Raw genomic sequence first — 21,986 nt, forward strand, 5'->3', positions numbered from 1 at the left:
TCCATACGAGGCTCTTATCTCTCTAGCTGTCTCCTCGCATTATTTCTCCAGTCCGGACCGCTGCTCCGAGCCGCTGGAGGCTTTAAGGAGATTCCCGGCCTGGGCCTTTCCTTCATCCTGGGTCAGCACTTACCACATGTACAGATACTGAGACTGACACACAAGCTCGCTCGCTCACTCACTCACACACAAAGTATAAAAATATTTTCCCCAACACATCTGAAAAAGATAAAAAAAAAAAACTGCACACATGATGTTTAAAAAATAATTTATTGTTCTTTATGTACAGGAAATATAGAAAACAGAGTAGAAAAGTTATTGTCCAGGAAACTCTGTACACTGCACTGAGAAGAAACTTTATACTGTACAGAACTCAAGAGTACCGACTCACACACAAACCCACAGAAACCAGATCAAACCCTCAGTCCACGTGAAACCACATCACCAGTCCTGTGACGTCAGAGGGATTGTGGGAAATCCGTACCGTGAACGCGTCCGTGAAGCTCTTTGGTTTGTGAACATGATCATCAGGAATACTGCGACAGGAGGAGAAGCCACTGAAACCTGCAGGTTTTACAGGGTCTTGGGCACTTGTCAGCTGGTTTGAGAGTCACTGAACCAGATTAAACCAGATCAGACCGGTCTAAGCTGCTCATTTGAGCCATTCGGGGGGAAATTAAACAATAAAATAAAGATGCATCTCATTAAAGCTGCTAAATACTCCAAGACGACTGTCAATAACGCATAAGAACTACAAGTAGAATAATAATAATACAAAGGCATTGATACGTGTAGATGATTTGGTCCGTTGTGAAGGCAGCGCTAACGAGACGAACACTGAACACATTAATACTGACGAACTGTTCACGTCTCTTTGTCCTGCTGCTCAAATAAATACACAAACCTGCAATGATGCAATTCAGAAACAAACACAAAATCATCGCAAAAATAACAGAAGAGATCTAGTGATGAAAAACTGCTTATTTGAGATTACTATCATGGCTGTAAAATAAGATTGGGAAATAAATAATGCATGTGTCGGTCAATGAACGGTCATCAGCTCATGACAGAACACGACTCGCAGCTTAAAAACCAATAAAACCTGTCAGGATCAGACCGGAGACGATCGCAAAGAACCCGCATCCAGTAAAATTCATCATTAACATTCAAACAAACTCAAAGCAATAAAACACGCTGATCGATAATCACTGATTCCCACAGAACTCATGATTGAGTGTGAAGATGATGAGGAGCTGATGTCTGATTCTCACATGCACCGCAAAAAAAAAAAAAAAAAAACACTTTCTGAGTATTTATCTTTTGAATTTTGTTTTATTTTTTCCAGTACAAATATCTAAATATTCTTAAATTGAGATATATTTACCAGAGGAACGAAATGACTTGATTTTGCTCATTTTGATCAGATAATAATTCTTGTTTTCTGACAGAAATTAAGCAGGTTTAAGCTTAAAAAAAAAAAGTTTTCACTTTTTAATTTATATAGAAAATTTAGTGAAAAAATAAGAGTACAAAATAAAAAGAATAGATATAGTGATGAAAAACTGCATACTTTGCTGTACAATAATGTTGACAAAAAAAATGGATACTGTCAACACCTGAATTTATGCCTTGATTTAAGATACTAAGTTTTGATTTCTATCAATAAAATTATCAAAATGAAGCAAGTTCATGATAGGAAACAGGAAAATTATATATATGTATCTATACACACAGAGAGAGACATGAAAATAGAAATGGAGATTAAAAAAGGCATATTTAAGATTAATAACAAAAAAAAAATCACTATCAATAATCAATTTTTAGCATCTTACTTGCATAATAAATTTGTAAAATAAACAATACATGTGTATGACTACATCACCAGTCTGAAAAATTATCAAAATTAAGTGAGTTTATGCTTAAAACAAGAACTAATATCTGCAAGTGTGTTAAAAAATAAAATAAATAACTAAATTCAAATGGTAACTTATATATACACTAGCAGATATTTGTTCTTGTTTTAAGCACAAACTCACTTAATTTTGATCATTTAATAAATATTCTAAAAGAAAATCTAAATTTTTAGCAAAAAAAAAAAACACTGATATATTTTAAGCATGAACTCGATTGATTTTGATGATCTTATCAGAAAGATTGTATTTGTCCAGTAAGTGTATCGTGATGTCAGAATGATCAGATGTTTGTACTGGAAGAGCTAAAAACAAAACAAAATACTAATGAAGAAACCGATGTTTTGCAGTGTGGAGGTGAAGAGAGGAGAAACATGATGCTGCTGGCCACAGGATGTTGAGAACACAGCAAAACACACACAGGACACTGCAGTGTGGACGAGCAGGAACACACACACACACACACACACACACACTGGAGGGCATCACGAGAGCGTGCAGTCGTACGACCCCTCCTCCAGCGGCTCCTGCTCCTCCGGCTGCGGCGGCGTGTCGTCCAGGGGCCGGGCGCTGGCTCCGGCGGGGCCGTCCGAGGGCAGCGGGTGAGCAGCGGTCAGTTCCTCGGCTCGGGGCAGCAGCAGCAGCGGAGGATCGCTCAGTTTGGACGCTCCGGTCGGCTGGAAGGCTTCGGCCTGGACCTGCTCCACAGGAACCTCCAGGAGCTTCAGCAGCTGCGGACCAATCAGGTTCAGGAACGGCTTGTAGCCCAGACTGACCACACAAACACAGAGAGGGAATGTTTATTTATCATCAAAAATCTCAAAACATCTGAAAATACAGAGGACAGTAACGGTCAGACTTTTTGTTGTAAGAAACAATGAAAAAATTAAATAAGCAAATAAATGAATAATATCTGACCCCACACTCTGGAATATATACTTAAACTGATATAAAAATAAAACAATTAAAATAAATATACAAAATATATCTGTAGCCACATTTTAGAATACACATTTACATATGGTTTATTATTATTAGGTTTAATATTTCACTACATATAAATATATATTTAAAAGTGTGGGATCATATTAATTTGTATTTATTTGTTACATTTTGTTTAGTTATAATTTTATTTTTTAATTATTATCATAAACAAAATAAAACAAACAAAGAAAAAATAATATCTGACCCCTCACTTTTGAAAAAAATAAAAATAAATAAAAATAAATACTACTGTTATATACTACTGTTGAAAAGTTTGGGATCAGTAAGATTATTTTAAAAGAAATTCATAATTTTATTCATCAAGGATGCATTAAATTAATCAAAAGTGACTTAAAATAATGATAATGTTCCAAAAGATTTCTATTTCAAATAAAAGCTGCTCTTTTGAACTCTCTACTCATCTGTGAATCCTGAAAAATAAAATGTATCGCAGCTTCCACAAAAACATAAAGCAGCACAACTGTGTTCAACATTGATAATAATCAGAAATGTTTCTTGAGCAGCAGATCATCATATTAGAATGATTTCTGAATATCACTCTAAACTAAATACCTCAATAATCATACTAAAAATACATCTTCACAACACATAAAAAAAATACACCCAAACATACTGACCAATCAGACGAGGCCCAGAGGTCGACACTGACCAATCAGACGAGGCCCAGAGGTCGACAGCTTTCAGCCCGGCTCGGATGCTCTGGACCGTTTCTGCTGGGACTTCTGGACTGTCCAGAAACCCCACGACCTGCTTAATGACGCCGGCGTCCCGTAAGATCAGCCCGATGACGACGCACCACTCCAGACAGCCGGCCTCCATGAAGACGTGCAGCAGATACCTGTCAATCACACTCACGTCAGCACCTCGCCGTCAGACTGCTGCGCAAACCACTCCACGATCGCTCCATCACTCACCGCAGCTGCACCTGACTCTTATGTGGCCCTTTATTGGCCAGCTCCATGGAGATGTGCTCCAGCTCTGATTGGCTGAGACTGAGGGTGGAGAAATTCTCGTCGACCATCGTCCAATCACCGTCCACCATGGAGCTGGTCTCAGTCAGGTCCGTGGCTGAACCGATGCTGCACTCCTCTCCTGATAAACAAAAAAATAATCATAAAAATAACATGAGACAGAAAGAGAGAGAATGAGATACCGACACACAGACTGGTTTCACACTAACCTTTGTTGATGAGAGGAGAGAGAAACGCCTCATGTGTCTGCGGCCCTCCGTGAGAGGAGGCGGAGTCCAGTTCCTTTGAGACCTCCCCCAAACTGTCCAGCCAGCTGTGATTGGCTGTGGTGACCTGAGGGGGCGTGGTGTCCATGTCACTGTTCAGCAAACTGTCCGCAGACTGAGACTTCAGCAAACGAGAACTCAACACTAATATGAGAGAGATCACGTGATTGGTCAGTCATAACAGCTCATTTACAAACACAGCCTGTGAAAATATACAGGTCACAGTAAACCCTGGTTTAAAAAAATAAAGATCCAAAATAAAACTATATTTTAACTTTTTACAATATTTTACATTTATATATAAACTTTGAGAGATCAAAATAAAAAATAAAAAGAAATATATATATATATATATATATATATATATATATCATATATATAGAAAATGTGAATAAAAAACAATCATATATATATATAGAAAATGTAAATGTTTAAAAATATAATTAAAATACAAATAATATTAAAATAAATATAAAAATCAAAAAAATATATAACGTAGAAAATGTAGAAAATAAAAATCAAATAATTTGACTTTTTATTCATTAAAAATAATTATATTTAAATATATGTAAAAATCAAAAAAATAAAATAATCATGTAATTTATTTTAAAAAATATATATTTCTTTAACTTTTTATATTTAGATATATAATTGAGAGCGAGAGAAAAAATATAATTTTATATATGTGTGTAAATGCATATTTTTTGATTTTACAGAGTCGTACACACCTGGGCGGCAGCGTCCGTTCTTCAGCGGCGAGCTAATGGAGCATGCTGGGATTACAGGAAATGGCCACAGGAAGTCCTTGTGCAGGCATTTGAGGGCTGCAACGAAGTCGTCGATCCGTGCGACCCGAGTGCGCTCTCGACACAGCCAGCCAATCAGCTCGAAGCCCAGCTGGGCGGAGAAACAGCCCAGATCCCGCAGCCTGACCTGCTCCAGCAGGTGCCTCGCGTGACGCCACAGCATCATATCAATGTAGAGATTCTCCGCAGAGTCACTGTCCTTACACCAGCGCTCCCCGCTGACCACACACACACACACACACACACACACACACACAATCATCATCATATAAACTGAACCATGCTGTGTGTCAGTGCTGGTCAAGTTACTTCAAAGTACAAGGTACTAGTATTTAGGGCTGCATGATTTAGAGAAAATCTAATTATGACTGCAAAAAAGCATAAAAAAAACAAAACAAATGTAAAACAAACTAGCAAAAATAGTAATAATAATAATTATTATTATTACTCAGTAAAATTAAACCAAATAAAATTTACTACTATTTATTTAAAAAAATATATAATGTTTATTATATTACTAACAATTTTTTACTGGGAAATAAATGAGTATTTCAGGAAAATATAATAATAATAATAATAATAATAATAATAATAATACATTTTTATTTTATTTAATTTTACAGCATAACTGTAAAACAACAATACTAATATTTATTAATTTTTTAATCATAATTTTTTTATTTTCAAAAAAGCTTCTCATTTGTTGACAGCAGCTGGTTTAGAAGTGCTTCTAATTACAAGTTTGAGAAAATGGTTTATTTTATTTAATCCTTCGCTTCGATTCCAGTTTATTTGCGATTAATCATACAGTCCTATTAGTAATATAAAGTAGGTCAAATACAGTCAAGGTCCTCTCATTTCTGTATCAGAGTATTAAAGAACCTTTGCCTTCTGAACAGGTTCAGCTGAATGAACTGTCCAAACAAACTGATTCACTCAAATGAATCAGAGTGAGCGAGTGCGTCATTATCTGAGACACACATTTAAATCAGGTATGTTGTGTTACCCTTTGGAGGACGGTCCAGACGGCACGCTCAGGGCCTTCTGCAGGTTGAACTTTCCTCCGGCGATGCTGTCGGCCGACTGAGACAGACTGATGCTGCGGTTCCGGAAGAACTCGAAGCCGCCCGTGGAGCTCTGCTCCTGCAACACACAAAAAAACACAAACACAACTCCAAAAAACAACACACAACACACAATACAAAGCACCCAAACATCACCCACATCATCATATCCACATCACCTGTGTGGTGGGTGTGCTGGGCGGAGTCTCGCTCTCCCCTGAACCAATGGCCTTGAGGAAGCGGATCATGTGACGACACAGATCCCATTTGCCCTGTTCCAGAGCCGTGTTGAAGAGCAGAGTGGCATGTTGACGGCTGACCGCCGGAACCTCCATATTCTGAGAGCAAAACATACAAATGCATTAAAAAAATGTAAATAAAAATGATGAATGATCTTCCATCATTATGAAAAAACTGTTTAGGAAAACCAGGATTTAGAAACACATGATTGTTCCATTAATGCATTCAGACAAGAAAAAAGAGTTTTGGAAATAAAAATTCATCATAAAACAATTTTAATAAAAAATAAAAAAAAAAAAATAAATGAAAAAAAATTATAAAATGAGATTATTAACCAATTATAATATATTATAAATCTTGATTTAATTTTAATTGACTAGTTTTGATAGTTATGCTCAATTTGAAAATATTTGTTTTATGCGTTGACTAGACAAAGTCTTAAAAGTGTATTTTTAACTGGTCAAACATGCTTCATTACAGATAATGAAGCGACTTCACATTCTCCATAACAGAAATAATTGATTAAAAATAGGTAATTAAATTATTAATTAAAATAAATTAATTACATAATTAAATTAAATAATAAATAATAACATGGTAAATAAAAGAGTTACATTGCTTGACTTAAGAATTGCATCTAAAGCAGATTTAAAGGTCACCTTTATTCAATGTATGGCTCAAATGTAAAAACAATAAATGTTGAAAAATTAAGTTTCAGAATATTTCCCCACTAGGAGCCAAAATTTAAAAATGTAAGATTAATAGGTAACATTAAAAAATTTAATCTATTTTGATTACACTTAATTCATATTTTCAAAAATTCATAAAACACATTTAAAGTTCACAGTAATTCATATTAATTTGTAAGAAATCATCCTTTGAAAAAAAATCATACACATTTCATGGAATTTTTAAATAAATGTTAAAAATATAAATAATATAAACCTTATAAAATTTGTATATATTATATAATAAATAATAACATATACATATACATATATATATATATATATATATATATATATATATATATATATATATATATATATACATATATATATATACACCATATATACATATATATATATATATAATATATACATATATAGATATATATATATATATATATATATATATATATCTATATATATATATATATATACCACACATACATAATATATATATAACATATTTGTGTGTGTGTATGTATATATACACACACACACATTTCTCAAATTTATGCATCATCTATATCTAATAAATAATAATTCCATTTATTTATGCATCATCTATATCTAATAAAAAATATTTCCATTGATGTATGGTTTATTAGGATCGGACAATATTTGGCTGAGATACAACTATTTTTTTTTTTAGCTCAAAAACTCTTTTTTTTTGTTGTTGAGAAAATAACTTTTAAAGTTGTCCAAATAAAGTTCTTAGCATTGCATATTACTAATCAAAAATTAAATTGATATATTTACAAAATATCTTCATGGAACATGATCTTTACTTAATATCCTAATGATTTTGGATAATAGAAAAGAAAAAGAAAGGGAGATAATTTTGACCCATAAAATATATTTTTAACGATTGCTACTTATGACTGCTTTTGTGCTCCAGGGACACATTTAAACAGTGAGCAGCTACAGTTAGGGGTGATTTTAAGTGACTTATTTCAAACACAATATTTTTAAGGTTATGTTATGTATGTCGTGCATCTCTTGAAGTTTGGCCTGACCTGCAGGATGATCAGGTAGGACGCGGCCGTGTCCAGATCCTGTGCCATCAGACACTCCTCGAACAGGTCTTTGGGGTTCCCCACCGCGGCGAACAGGTAGTTCCACAGCGCGTATTCAGTCTTGCGTGCGCAGTGAACGATGGTCTGCAGGAAGAGCGGGAACTCGGTCACGAACTTGGCGACGGTGGGCAGCAGCGGGTCAGGGATGGGCTCTCGAGACGTGGCCTCCTCCTCCAGCACCACGTGCACCATCAGCTCCAGGACGTGAGGGAAGTACGGCAGCGTGGCACAGGACTGCGCCAGCATCAGCGCCTGCTCGCCCAGGTTACGCACCAGCAGCTGTCTCAGGATGTGATGGAGGTAGATCTGGGACGTCCGCTCCACCGTGCAGAAGGGGAAGAGCGCCTCCAGCGAGGACGAGCCGGTCCCGTCGAACACCGCCGTCTCGTTGGAGGCGCCCAGGATGAGCGCGTCCTCGAACAGCACGGTGAGCGGGTAGATGTTGATGTGGAAGGGCAGCATGATCCGGCGCGACAGGAACGAGTGCGGCTTGCGGTGGTCTCGCGGGAACAGAGGAAGCCACACCTTCATCCCCGCCTCGCCGCACGAGAGCCATAGAGCCTCCATCAGGTGGCGTTTCTTGCGGTTGCTGCGGCAGGTGGTCCAGACGTTCTCCACGCACTGAGCCAGAACCACCGGCGGACAGAACGGAAGCTGCCGGAAAGAGTGGAAATCATAGATTGACATTCATAGAGTGCAACAGTGACGCTACAGAGCTGCTATGTGGTTGCTAGGGTGCTTAAGTGGTTGCTATACATTAAGACACTTAAAAACATTAACATAAAAAAAAAAAGTGTCAAATTTGTGCAACTGTGTAACAATATGTTGCACATTACATCTGTACCTCTTGTTTTACGTTTTTGTTTTTAATATATATCCTTTGATGTCTTCCCGTTTTATTTCATTCATACATACTTTCATCCTATTTTGTATTTAATTGCTGTAGTTATTCTTGTTTATACCAGCAATAAAATAATAATAATAATAATAATAATAAAAAGTGGATGCACTGCAAAAAATGCTTTTCTTAGTATTTTTGTCTTGTTTTCTAGTATAAATATAAACAATTCTTCAATCAAGATGCATTTACTTGACAGGTAAAATGATTTAAGATTTATGTCTTGTTTTTTGAAAAATATTTGTTAGTTTTTGCTTTAAAACAAGCAAAAATATTTTTGCTTGTTTTAAGCAAAAAACTAACAAATTCTTTATTTTTTCCCCCCAGAAACCAAGACATAACATCTTAAATCATTTTAATTGTCAGGTAAATGCATATTGATTCAATTAAACGCATATTGATCATTTTATTTTTTTATATTTATACTAGAAAGCAAGACAAATACTAAGTAATCATTTTTTGCAGTGCAGGGTGTTCTGGATAGTTGCAATGTAAAATAGTGTTGGTTAAAACTTCATAAGACACAAACCAAAGCAATCAGCTATGAGGTGAATCAACATTATAAACTCTGATTTGAAGAAAAAAGCTATTTAAATGGACAGTTCACCCCAAAATGAAATTTCTCTCCCTCATGTTGTTCTAAACCGGTATGAGTTTCTTTCTTCTGTTGAACACAAAAGAAAATATTTTTAAGGATGTTGATAACCATACAGTTGGCACTAGCCATGGACTTCATAGTATAGAAAAAAATGACTATGGAAGCCAATGGCTACCGGCAACTGTTTTTGGGTGAACTATACCACTTATAGAAAGAAATATAGTCCCATGAAACAATGTGAATGACAATCGAATTAAAAAATGATGATATAAGTAAATAATAAAATAATAAATAAATAAAACAATTTAAAAAGTAATAAATAAAAAAAAAAATACAAAACTATTGATTTTTTGATTATGCATTTCAAAACAATATCTTGACATTTATTGCAAAATATAAAAATTAAAAAATATACACATTACATAAACAAATAAAAATAAAAAAAAAAAAAAATAAAAAAAAAAACTTTGAGAGCACAGGAAGTGGGTATTTCTCTGCAGAATCATGAGCAACGTAGTTTTTCACCAGGAATTCTGCTGTTAAATGTGATTATTTTAAGTTGAAAAATGTTCGAAAATAATTCCGCAGTTGTTGGGTGATTAACAGTCTTACAGCTCACAGTAGCTCTGTCTTTAATGGTTTATGAGTGATTGCTAAAAATCAGCTCCTCTATGGAGAACATGAACAGGATTTTTACTTCTGTGACCCAACTGTTGCACTCGATGGGATCGGGGAAGGGGCGGGGCATCAAACTCACCAGCTTCGTCTGATTGGCTGGCGTGTCCTTCTCCCGTACCTGTGGGCCGGATCGGTCTCTCTGCAGCATGATCAGCTGACCGGCCAAATTCAACAGGATACTCTCCGCCGAACAGGCCTGACACACACACAGACAGCTCATGAGAATATATATATGTGTATGTGTGTGTGTGTGTGTTTATGTACTCTGTGTGTGTGTGTACCTGCTGCGGGGCTTTGAGCGTGATGCCGGTCTCTGTCCGGACTGACGTGAGGGTCACAGACACCACCAGACCGGGGTGAGGAATATACCGGGACATGGAGACCTCCTGCAGCAGCTCCACACTGACCGACGGGTTCGGACTGATGAGAGAACAAGCAAGAAATGTTAATAACAAATACAAGAAACATCCATCCAGCAGCTCCAGACCGCTCGACTTACAAGAGGAACATAAAACAGTCTGAGTCGTACACAGTGGTGGCTAAAATCGTTAGAACTCTCTGCATATTTAAGATTTTTTAGATGTTTATGTTGAATTGGCCATTACAGTACCCATAAAACTAACTATTGACGGAACTACTTTCAACGGAAGCAATCTGCTGAACATTGAAAATAACAGACTGGCCCCTCAAAGATCGGACCTCCACCCCATCGAGCGAATATGGGGGAGTTAGAAAATAAACTGAACAGATCTATTGTACATTCGAAGGAACGCTTGCGCTGCAGAAGGCGTGGGATAATATTAGTGTTGTATCCTGACACTATACCAGAGAGATGTGCTGCTGTCATTGCTGTAAAACGTGGACATACCAAATTACACTGAAGTTAAAAGTGGATAAAAACAGTACGACTCACTTCATCCGATATTAGTTGTGCTCAGAGCAACCATCTGCATGAACATTATGAAATGAAATTATGTTTTGGAGGCAAAAAAAAAAAAAAAGGTCAGTATTTTCAGATTGGTTTTAACAATTTTGGCCACCACTGTATATGAAGCACCAAACTTGAAATTGAATTAAGCAAATTATTAAAATCAGATACAGTAAATCAGATATTATTAAAATCAGATAAATTATTAAAATCAGATATTATTAAAATCAGATAAATTATTAAAATCAGATTATTAAAATCAGATACTGATTGATGCATTAGCTCATTCAGAAAAGAAGAGAGACATTAGGAAATGCTATTACTATAAATAAATAAATCAGAAAAATAAATAAATAATACACCAACATATACATGGTCATTAGACATTGCTCATTTTTATAATAAAAAATAAAAATATTAAAAATAAAAACAATTAAACAAATAACATGCATAGAGACACATTTGGAAATGTTTTTTTAAAAACTAAAACAAACCAAATAATAAATATTAAATTAAATTAAATTAAATTAAATTAAATTAAATTAAATTAAATTAAATTAAATTAAATTAAATTAAATTAAATTAAATTAAATTTATGCATTTAGTAGACGCTTTTATCCAAAGCGACTTACAGTGCATTCAGGCTATCAATTTAAATATGCATGCATATACACTAAGACAAATTTGGAAATCCTGAATTGTGTGTGTAAATCTTATTGCATGTATGTAAAAATCAAAAACACTAACAATCAGAAAAGTATATAATCTGTAAATGAAAATTAATTTATTAATTTAATAATTTAAATGTAGCACTAGCTTTGTGAAAGTGAATGTTACGACACGGTTCAATAATAATTGTGTTTTCATGGATTATTAAAAACTAAACAATTATGTATAATCACTGATTATCTCTTTAATTATTGTTGCTCCATATTATGTGCGTGTCACCTGTCGTGTCGTCTCTCGATGCTGTAAAGGCAGATGGAGCAGTCGGCTCTGAACAGAATCACCACGTTACGAAACACGTTCAGCAGCAGCGTGTCGGCCTGAAGTTTAGTGACGCTGGCAAACACGTTGTCCAGGTTAGATGTGCGCACGTATAACCTCAGCTACAAACCAAGAAAAACACGAGTCAGCTGATCAGTGAAAGCTTCAACACTGATGAATCAGAGGAGGGTTTATTCAATCGTTCTTGCCTCTTCCTGCCGGTCAATGAAATTATAACAGGCAACAACAACAAAGTCATCCCACCACGTGAGACCTCCCGTCACCGTCATGTTCTGCTCCTGAAACACACACATGATGTTAGAAAGCTTCCAACACACAAGCTACTTTCTCTTTAAATGAAAAGATGGTGATGCAGGTGTGTTTACCTGTGTGACGTTACCAAACAGTTTCCATTTTCTGGTGTATAATGAGTAATGTGCAAATCCACGCCGGCCAGCTACGGCCACACACTGACCAGACCAGTCTATAGCTGCGAACTACACACACACACACACACACACACACACACAAAGATTAAACGACTCGTTTCATTAAAAACTGTTTTTTTTTTGGACCTAAATTGAAATGCTCATTAACATATGCCCGCCCACATTTACATATCATCACATATTTATTATACAGCAACATCACCAGCACTGCTGATCGACAAAGTGAACTACACTAGCATACAGGGGTTACCCAATCAAAAAAGAGGTCATTTACATATACAAGTCTTAAAGGTACAGCAGCATCAGTGTGTTTGAGTCAGAGAGGATTAAGAGATAGTTACCAGAAACTAAACTGTAAGACAAGGAAGCTTTACTAACATACATAGACCTAAAGAAATTGTTCAAACAACAATGACAATTTGCTAAAAACTCATGTACATGTTGGATGGGTGCCGTCAGAATGAGAGTCCAAACAGCTGATAAAAACATCACAGTAATCCACAGCACTCCAGTCCATCAGTTAACATCTGGAGAAGACAAAAGCTGATACGAATCCAAAATTTACAAATTTTTATCAGCTGTTTGGACTCTCATTCTGACGGCACCCATTCACTGCAGAGCATCCATTGATGAGACACTGATGCAATGCTACATTTCTCAAATCTGATGAAGAAACAAACTTCAGCCGATGTTAATTTTTAGCTGAACGATTCCTTTAAGAGTCGGTTCTTACCCTGATGGGCCAGTTTGTCTCTAGATATGTGCTGTGAATCTGCGGAGAGAGGAAAAACAGGTGTCAGACTCCTAGATGCACTGTGTATTCTCTACAGTGAACGTGTTTGAGCTGGGAGCGTGTGATCATGTACCTGAACCACCTGCCAGTGCTTGTGGCCCAGTAAAGTGCTGAGACCCTGAGAGAGAGGGGTGGACGCTGACGGCCGGTGCACCGGACTGCCGCTGTCCCGAGACGGGCTCTTATCCGACACGCTGTGAGCCTGAGTCGGGTCTCCACAGGTCAGATACAGACGATCCTCTCCGTGGAGCAACACCTGCTCCTGATTACTCTGATCACACACAGACACAAAACCTTCTCACTCACTGATGTCTGACACACATCTGATCATGTTACAGGTGTGTAAACAGCAAAAACACTCGTGTGTGTGTGTGTTTCTCTCACTGTGCACGGGTTGACGGTCAGCGCGCTCTTAATGAACTGAAACTGCAGAATGCCGGTCTGCTGGAGTTTCTCGTCTCCTTCTGCTCCGTCTGTGCTGCAGATCACCCACAGATGATATCCCTCCACACCCCAGCTCTAAAACATTAACAGATGCGTTTATCAAAACTGACTTACATGGCATATGTGACCCTGGAGCACAAAAGCAGTCACACTGTAAGTAGCACAGGTATATTTGTAGCAATAGACAACAATACATTGTTTGGGTCAAAATTATCCATTTTAAATTTCCTACCGTAAATATATCAAAACTTAATTTTTGATTAGTAAAATGCATTGCTCAGAACTTCATTCGGACAACTTTAAAGATGATTTTCTCAGTATTTAGATCCCTCAGATCACACACATACCAAAGATTTTCCAAATATTGTCCGATCCTAACAAACCATACATCAATGGAAAGCCTATTTATTCAGCTTAACCAGATGGTGAATGAATCTCAATTTCAAAAAAATGAACCCTTATGACTGGTTTTGTGGTCCAGGGTCACACATATATAGATTTTATCAGTTCTTGCATTCCCTGGAAATTGAACCCATTATCTTTGCATTCCTGCCCGCCATGATTTAGTGTTTGACTGATATTTATTTTTTTGATGGCCGAGGATCTTAGAATGATCTTGTGTGTGTGTGTGTGTGTGTGTGTGTGTGTGTGTGTGTGATATCACACTTTAAATACAGTTCTAGTAAAAACACTGCATAACTGCTGCAATAATATATATATATATATATATATATATATATATATATATATATAATAATATTTATACTTTGAATAATTTGATAAGAAGAAGAATGAAATAAATATGAAAAACAAATATATAGATTTGATCAATTAAATGTGCAAAATAAACAAGTAAAAATAAAAGTCCTAAACATCCAGAAAAACTTATTGGCTATAATAATTTAAAGAAATATGATGATATATCAGCTTTGGCAACATACTGGGTGACCACTACCATGTTATTTTCATTAACTAAAACTAAAACCAGGGAGAAAAACACACATTCATTACTCGAAAAAAAATAAACATTTACTGATTTTTAAATATTTTATTTTAACTACTTCCAAGGCAACAATTTTAATTTTTGTTTAGTTTAATATGAAATACTAAAATAACAATAACTACTAAAACTTATAGAAAAACTATATAGATGACATTAATTAAAACTTAAAAAACTAAAATTAAAAGAGAAATATAAAATCTAATTCAAAATATTAATAAAAACTAATATAATATACAAATGATCCTAAAACATGCAGAATCAAGAAAAAAATGCTGATTTTGAATCTTCCATATGATTGTTTTGGCTATAAGTTTCACTGCAACATTTAATAATTGCTGTTAATAGTGTTCAGCGTCTGTTTGATTACATGACATTAACTGCTTTGATTTTTAGTGTACATTTCTGCAATATGGACATCAACTTAAGATAGTCACCAGTGATAAGTTATTACTAAATATATCGTAGAAACTTTCATTTTCTGTAAAGCTGCTTTGCAATTATTTGCACCATGAATAGCGCTGTACAATAAACTTGAATTGAACTGTGAATAAAAGACCACGTTTGCACACTCACCATAGAGCTGATCTTCAGAGGCTCTTTCTTAGTGCCGTCTGAGTGACAGCTGCATCAGGAAAACACCGAGAAAACACAGAAAAACCAGCAGAAACGTCAACATTCAAAACTCATCATCAGCGCTGTCTCTGCTGGAGTGAGCTTTCTGGTTAAAGAGTTTGACAAGTGTATCGCTGATGAGTGTGTGTGAGCGACTCACGAGAAGTCCTCCCCGAGTGTGCAGATGAGATGAGCTCCAAACACACTCCACAGAGACAGACCGCCACAGTCCCACGTCACCATCACAACACTGCAGTCTGGAGACCAGCGGACCATCTTCACAGCACCCGTCTTATTCCAGATATCTGTGACCAGAGCACAGACAACAACACGCAGACTGAATCATGGGACATGTTCTCGTTTCTTTGTGTCGGTTTTCCCCAATATCTTTATTACCAATGAACACAGACAAAACTTACAAGTGACCGTGCAAATGCTAACTGAACCCAACAACAAAAATACATTCAAAGAATAGAAAAAACTGCTATAATATTATACACACAAACACACACAATTGAAGAAAAACATAAAATATATATATAAAATGTAATATATATATATATATATATATATATATATATATATATATATATATATATATATTACATTTATACATATTTTGTTATCTATATATATATATATATATATATGAAAAAAATTAATTATATATATATATATATATATATATATATATATATTTAAAAACAAAATATGTATAAAATGTAATATAATATAATATATATATATATATATATATATATATATATATATATATATATATATATATATATATTTATTTAAATGTATTTTTGTTGTTGTTAAATATATAAAACTGAACTAAAAGCAAATATAATATTAAAAAATTAAATTAAATAATTAAGTGAATTAAACCGGAAATAAATAAAACTAAACCTGAAGTAAAAAAGTAGAACTGAAATAAAAATAAATGTAAAAAATAAAAATATTGACACATATAACAATAAATAAATACAAAAAATACTAATCAAAATATTAATAAATACTATAATAAATAATACTAAAATAACACTGCATTGAATATTCACCAACAAACTGTAAAACAACGGTTACTAAATTGTTTAGGTATTGCAAATGATTGTTTCTTTAATTTAATGCCATGCCAGATACCATGGATATTTTCATGGCTAGTAAAATATGAAAAGAAGAAAAATAAAACTTTCAAAATGTAAAGAAAAAACAACACTATTAAACAAAATCTAAAACTAAATCAACAGAAGTTCTAAGAGTTAAAATAATCTGGAATTTAGTTAAAAATCCTAAAACATGGCAGTTAAACAGTTTGAGCCGTAGACATCATATCTAATGACCATTCAAACTGTCTGACAGATGATACAGAGACAAATAAGACATCTGATATCTGTATAACAGCACTAGCTGGAGTCTAATGTGGTTTATATCAGTTCATCAGGTAAAAGGCTAAAAAACAAGAATCTAGGCACTGATTTGAGCCATCAGGGGGCGTCAGAGGACCAGAACACAACACTCAATCAGAGAGGATTGTGGGTCTGAGGTTAAACATACTAACAGTAAATAAAAGGATCATCCTGTGTGTGACGAAGGCTGCGTGGCTTCTGTGGATTGTGGGTTGGACTGACTGCTGTTTAAAGTGTAAACATCATGAGTGACGAGTGTGTGTCTCACCTGGGTAGTGTTTCGGGGTTAACTCCAGTTTATGAGAGAGCTGCATCGATCCTGTAGAGCTGTCAATCATGTACACCAACACTGACCCGCTGCAACACACACACACAAACAAAAAAAAAAAAACACACACACACACACACACACGCACACAATAAACAGGGTTCATAAGTTTGAGAATTACTACACAAAAATACAACTATAGATACACTACTGTTCAAAAGTTTGGGGTTAATTTTTATCTTTTTTTTTTTTTTTGGGTAAAGAAATTCATACTTTTATTCATCAAGGACGCATTAAAGTGATCAAAAGTGTCAGTAAAGACATTTCTAATGTTCCAAAAGATTTCTATTTCAAATAAAAGCTGTTTTTTGAACTTTCTATTCATCTGTGAATCCTGAAAATAAAATGTATCACAGTTTCCACAAAAATATTGTGCAGCACAACTGATTTCAACATTGATAATAATAAGAAAATGTTTCTTGAGCAGCAAATCATCATATTAGAATGATTTCTGAAGATCATGTGACACTGAAGACTGGAGTAATGATGCTGAAAATACAGCTGCACATCACAGAAATAAATTACAAAGAAAAAGACATTCACAAATGTATTTTGTCTTTTAAATTGTAATAATATTTCACATTTTTACGTTTTTTTTTTATTTTTTTTTTTTTTTTATTTAAATCAAACACACACAGCTTTGTAGAGCAGAAAAACATTTAAAAAAATCTCAATTATCCAAATCTGAATGCTATATTATCATCAATCATTAATAATGCATCACTACTCACAACAACAAAAAATAATAACACCACAAAAAAATGAAAATCAGCCGTTATACTCACTCTCAAAGCATCCTAGGGGTATAACTTTCTTCTTTCAGATGAATGCAGTCAGAGTTATCCCTGCTCTTCCAAGCGCTAGAATGGGAGTAGGCGGGTGTTTTTGTTAAACAGTCCAAAAGTAGTCAAATAAAGTGCGAAAATCCATAATAAAACGTCTCACACGGCTCCGGGGGAGAATAAAACACTCCATGCGTTTTTGTAAGAAAAAAATCCATATTTAAAATGTTATAAATACTTTTTCTCACTTCTGCTGACTGTCACACGTGCAAGGAGGCCTTATTCACCCCCCGGAGCTGTGTGAGGCATGTTTTATTACGGTGCTCGCACTTTATTTAACTACTTTTGGACTGTTGAACAAAAACACCCACCTACCCCAATTATAAAGCTTGGAAGAGCAAGGGAAATTATAATATAACTCTGATTGGATTCGTCTGAAAGAAGAAAGTCATATACACCTAGGATGCTTTGAAGGTGAGTAAAACGTGCTAATTTTATTTTTTGGGTGAACTATCCCTTTAAAATCCTGATATTTCCAAATTTCCTAAATAAAACGCTGTAAAATTCTCAAAAAGCAAACAACAGCCACACAAATATAAAAAGACATGCACACAGCTGACATAAATACAACACTTTAAACTGATAACTGCACTTCACAAGCTACACACACACACACACACACCTTGCGCATCCGAAAGCCATGAGTCTCCATCAGCTGCTGCACAGAACACACACAAACACAATACTACTCACACCAAAATAACCATTCATCAACATCACATAAACACAAACAAACACAGTATTACTGAATAGTTAAAGCTGGCTGACATGTTTATACAGCAGCAGCTTTCTGAATATTCCTTGTTTAGTAATGCTCTCTCTTACATCTGTGGCTAGTCTGTTTGCAGTTGGTGTGATGAATCCGAGCCGCCCGTCATTAAACACGACTGCAAATCCGTCCAGCGTAGCACAGTACTCCATTTCCCGAATATGAACACCGTTCAGATCCAAACACGGCCCTCCTAGAGCAAACACACAGACACGTCACGCCACAGACAAACACACGGGAGCAGTGGTGTCTCTGGAGAGGGACTGAGAAGCGCGTCTGACCTCTGGAGGACTGCAGGTCGAGCGAGAAGGGGATGGTGCACAGGTTCACTGCTCTCCGGCCGTTACTCACACTGTCCCAGTGCAGCATGTGCAGATAACCGTCTGCCGTCGCCACTAACAGATCCTCCTGCAGCGTCTGCAGACTGACACACACACACACACACACATCAGTCACTAGATCGCCAACACAATTCACTTTTACAAAAATATATATTCCACATAACAGTGCGTTAATGAAACTCTACAGTAAGACCATTTAGGAGCGATGAGGCGAAAGCAAAGCTGCTGCTTCGTCTCAATTCTAGCTCTGCTCACTCTTAGTGTTAACTTCAACTAAAACTGTTCAATTATTTTGTTTCCTGAAATAAGATCAAATCTAAATATTAAATAAAAACTAAATGATAATTAGAAATGTTGTACTGACAATAAACTGAAATGAGTTCAGGATTAGCATTAAAATGAATTGAATTCTGGAAATACAAGACAATAAAAACTACGACTAAACTAAAAATAATACTGAAATAAAAATAAAAAACTCTTAATATTAATATTAATATTAATATTTATATATATATATATATATATTTAATTTATATATATATATTTATATATAATATATATATATATATATATATATTATATACATATATATATATATATATATATATATATATATATACACAAAATGATGAAATAAAAAATATATATACGGCAAATATACTAAAAAAAAATCTAAAAATAAATGCTAATTCAAAACATTAATAAATACTATAATAGCACATACACAAAATGATGAAATAAACATTTTATTTTCGGCAAGTTGCCAAAGGCGTAATTTGACAAGTTCTATTTTCTTTTAGTTTAACTTAAAATTAATAAATATTAAAAAATAATAAAATTTAAAAATGTTTACATACACACACAATAAACTAAATTTACAAAAAATATATATTGAAATAGATAAAAAAATGTAAATTGAAAAAAATAAATAATTAAAAACTTAAAATAATTAAGAGCTCTTTGGCTCATTCCGAGCATGTGTGTGTGTGTGAGAGTGTGTGTGAGAGTGTGTATGTACCAGCTGATTGGAGCCTCCAGGTCGATGGGTTTCTTCATCTCTAGGGTCAGAGCTGGAGCACATTGTTCCTCTTTGTAAGCCGGAGTCACCTTAACACGAGCGCCCCTAAACACACACACAGAGAGAGAGAGAGAAAAAGAGGTCACAAAAAGAGGGAGGAGTCAACAAATCAGTGATGCGCCTACACACACACCAAAAACACACAAACATACACCACACATGCACACCACATTGAATTATAAATTGTTTGTAGAATTTTAAAATGTTATTTGTTCTACTTTTTAAATGTATATACATGCATGTATATAGATTCAATGTAAACACTATGCTTTGGCAATACATTGTAACAATTGTCATGCCAATAAAGCACAATTGAATTGAATTGAATTGAATTGATTGAGAGAGAGAGGAGAGAGAGAGAGAGAGAGAGAGAGAGAGAGAGAGAGAGAGAGAGAGAGAGAGAGAATAACATAATCCGTTTAGTCTAAGAGCTCAAATGCTTCATCATACACACCATTATAAACACACTCATAATCATTCTTAAGGCCCGTTCACACCAAGAACGATAACTATAAAGATAACTATAAAGATAACGATATTAGCGTCCACACCAATCAACTAAACATTCTTTTTATTCTAAGCGCACGCTCGTCCTCCGCTTTAAATTCTCGAGCTCGTTACAGCAGAATGGATTCTGATTGGCTGTCAATTTTTTATCGTTCATCAGCTGGAAAAAATCGTTTTGAAAGTGATTCCAACGATATCGTTTTTCTTTGTCTTTATCGTTATAGTTGTGGTGTGGACGCTGCTGTTCTTTAATACTGAAAACGATTTTTAGAACTATATCTATAACATTAAACCTACAAACAACTCGAGCACATCTAAACACACTTTTACTCTTATTGACAGATGATTACAGGAAACCAGCAAACAACTCAAGCACATCGACACACAGAGACACAGACAGAACGTGTGTCAGACATGTCCTGACATGAAAAAATCCTAACATAACACTAACATCAGATCACAGCAGTGTGTGTACCATAAACTGCGCGCGTTCTGGAATTTCAAAGAGTCTAATTGAGGTCAGCGTGTGTGTCTCTAAACTGCTGTGGGTTACAGGTGTGTATGTGTGTGTGTCTATGGGCATGTCTTTGTAGGAAATTCAACACATGCATGTTCTACTAGAGAAACATCACGAGCTCATTGTTCTGGAAAAGAAAAAAACACTTCCAGAGTCTGATTCTGTCCTTCAGACATCACGATGCATCACGATTCTGTTCTCAGAAGCCATGAGGAATTCTGAAAAAAAACACACATGCCTAAAACCAAACCGAAACACGACGGCTGCTGTTCTTCTCCTGAGCACCGTTCATTAAATCAGTGTTTGTCAAGAGGAACATCAACAGGAGAGAGAACAATGACAGCATGACTGAGGAACAGGAAGAGGAAGTGATGCTGGGGCGTGTGGATCTGCAGCAGCTAAAGGAGTAAAGGTCAAGGGTCACTCACTTGGGATAGACTGGCTCGTACAAGCACTTCTCATCCGAGCCTCCGATGATGTCGAACAGCAGGACGTAACCGTTACAAACATAGACAGACAGAAAAAAAAAAGAAAATTTTTAGTGTTATTGTATTTATTAATTTATTTTCTCTAATTTTTACTCATTTATTGACTCTTTATTATTGTGAGGTGTGATTATATTCTGTATTTTACACATCTAACATGCTTTGACCATACTGTAACACACGTCATGCCAATAAAACAACTTGAACTTGAGAGAGAGACACACACACGCACACACAGAGAGAGAGAGAGAGAG

The 21,986-nt window shown here is 35.3% G+C and overlaps 2 protein-coding genes across 2 annotated transcripts; both read right to left on the reverse strand.

Annotated features, from left to right (window-relative positions):
- Nucleotides 1–251: 251 nt before the first annotated feature.
- LOC109046299 (guanine nucleotide exchange factor subunit RIC1-like) lies at nucleotides 252–18,696 on the reverse strand. The gene is made up of 20 exons (XM_042748013.1): nucleotides 18,658–18,696; nucleotides 17,134–17,222; nucleotides 15,614–15,758; nucleotides 15,415–15,463; nucleotides 13,779–13,913; nucleotides 13,468–13,665; nucleotides 13,335–13,373; nucleotides 12,539–12,649; nucleotides 12,362–12,451; nucleotides 12,114–12,274; nucleotides 10,519–10,657; nucleotides 10,317–10,433; nucleotides 8,004–8,717; nucleotides 6,202–6,360; nucleotides 5,965–6,101; nucleotides 4,881–5,176; nucleotides 4,096–4,296; nucleotides 3,830–4,007; nucleotides 3,565–3,753; nucleotides 252–2,681 (listed from the first exon to the last, which is right to left on the reverse strand). Exons 1-20 carry the CDS (start codon nucleotides 18,675–18,677, stop codon nucleotides 2,396–2,398), a joined length of 3,453 nt encoding a protein of 1,150 aa, XP_042603947.1. The 5' UTR covers nucleotides 18,678–18,696; the 3' UTR covers nucleotides 252–2,395.
- Nucleotides 18,697–18,788: 92 nt separating this feature from the next.
- On the reverse strand, nucleotides 18,789–21,744 carry LOC122141212 (guanine nucleotide exchange factor subunit RIC1-like). The gene is made up of 4 exons (XM_042747820.1): nucleotides 21,676–21,744; nucleotides 20,164–20,268; nucleotides 19,086–19,228; nucleotides 18,789–18,997 (listed from the first exon to the last, which is right to left on the reverse strand). The coding sequence occupies exons 2-4, from the start codon at nucleotides 20,199–20,201 to the stop codon at nucleotides 18,789–18,791; spliced, it is 390 nt and encodes a 129-aa protein (XP_042603754.1). The 5' UTR covers nucleotides 20,202–20,268; nucleotides 21,676–21,744.
- Nucleotides 21,745–21,986: the final 242 nt, after the last annotated feature.

Source organism: Cyprinus carpio, chromosome B21, assembly GCF_018340385.1.
Source record: "Cyprinus carpio isolate SPL01 chromosome B21, ASM1834038v1, whole genome shotgun sequence".
In the NCBI taxonomy this organism is placed as follows: Eukaryota; Metazoa; Chordata; class Actinopteri; order Cypriniformes; family Cyprinidae; genus Cyprinus; species Cyprinus carpio.

Bases quoted from the DNA above. Each gene is read 5' to 3' on its own strand.
- LOC122141212 (XM_042747820.1), bottom strand. From the start codon at position 20,201: ATGAAGAAACCCATCGACCTGGAGGCTCCAATCAGCTG. The intron at 19,229-20,163 runs GTACATACACAC...TGTGTGTGTCAG, and splicing joins CTGGAGGCTCCAATCAGCTG to TCTGCAGACGCTGCAGGAGG. The intron at 18,998-19,085 runs GTCAGACGCGCT...TGTTTGCTCTAG, and splicing joins CGACCTGCAGTCCTCCAGAG to GAGGGCCGTGTTTGGATCTG.
- LOC109046299 (XM_042748013.1), bottom strand. From the start codon at position 18,677: ATGGCTTTCGGATGCGCAAG. The intron at 17,223-18,657 runs GTGTGTGTGTGT...TGTGTGTTGCAG, and splicing joins ATGGCTTTCGGATGCGCAAG to CGGGTCAGTGTTGGTGTACA. The intron at 3,754-3,829 runs GTGAGTGATGGA...TGTGATTGACAG, and splicing joins AAGAGTCAGGTGCAGCTGCG to GTATCTGCTGCACGTCTTCA.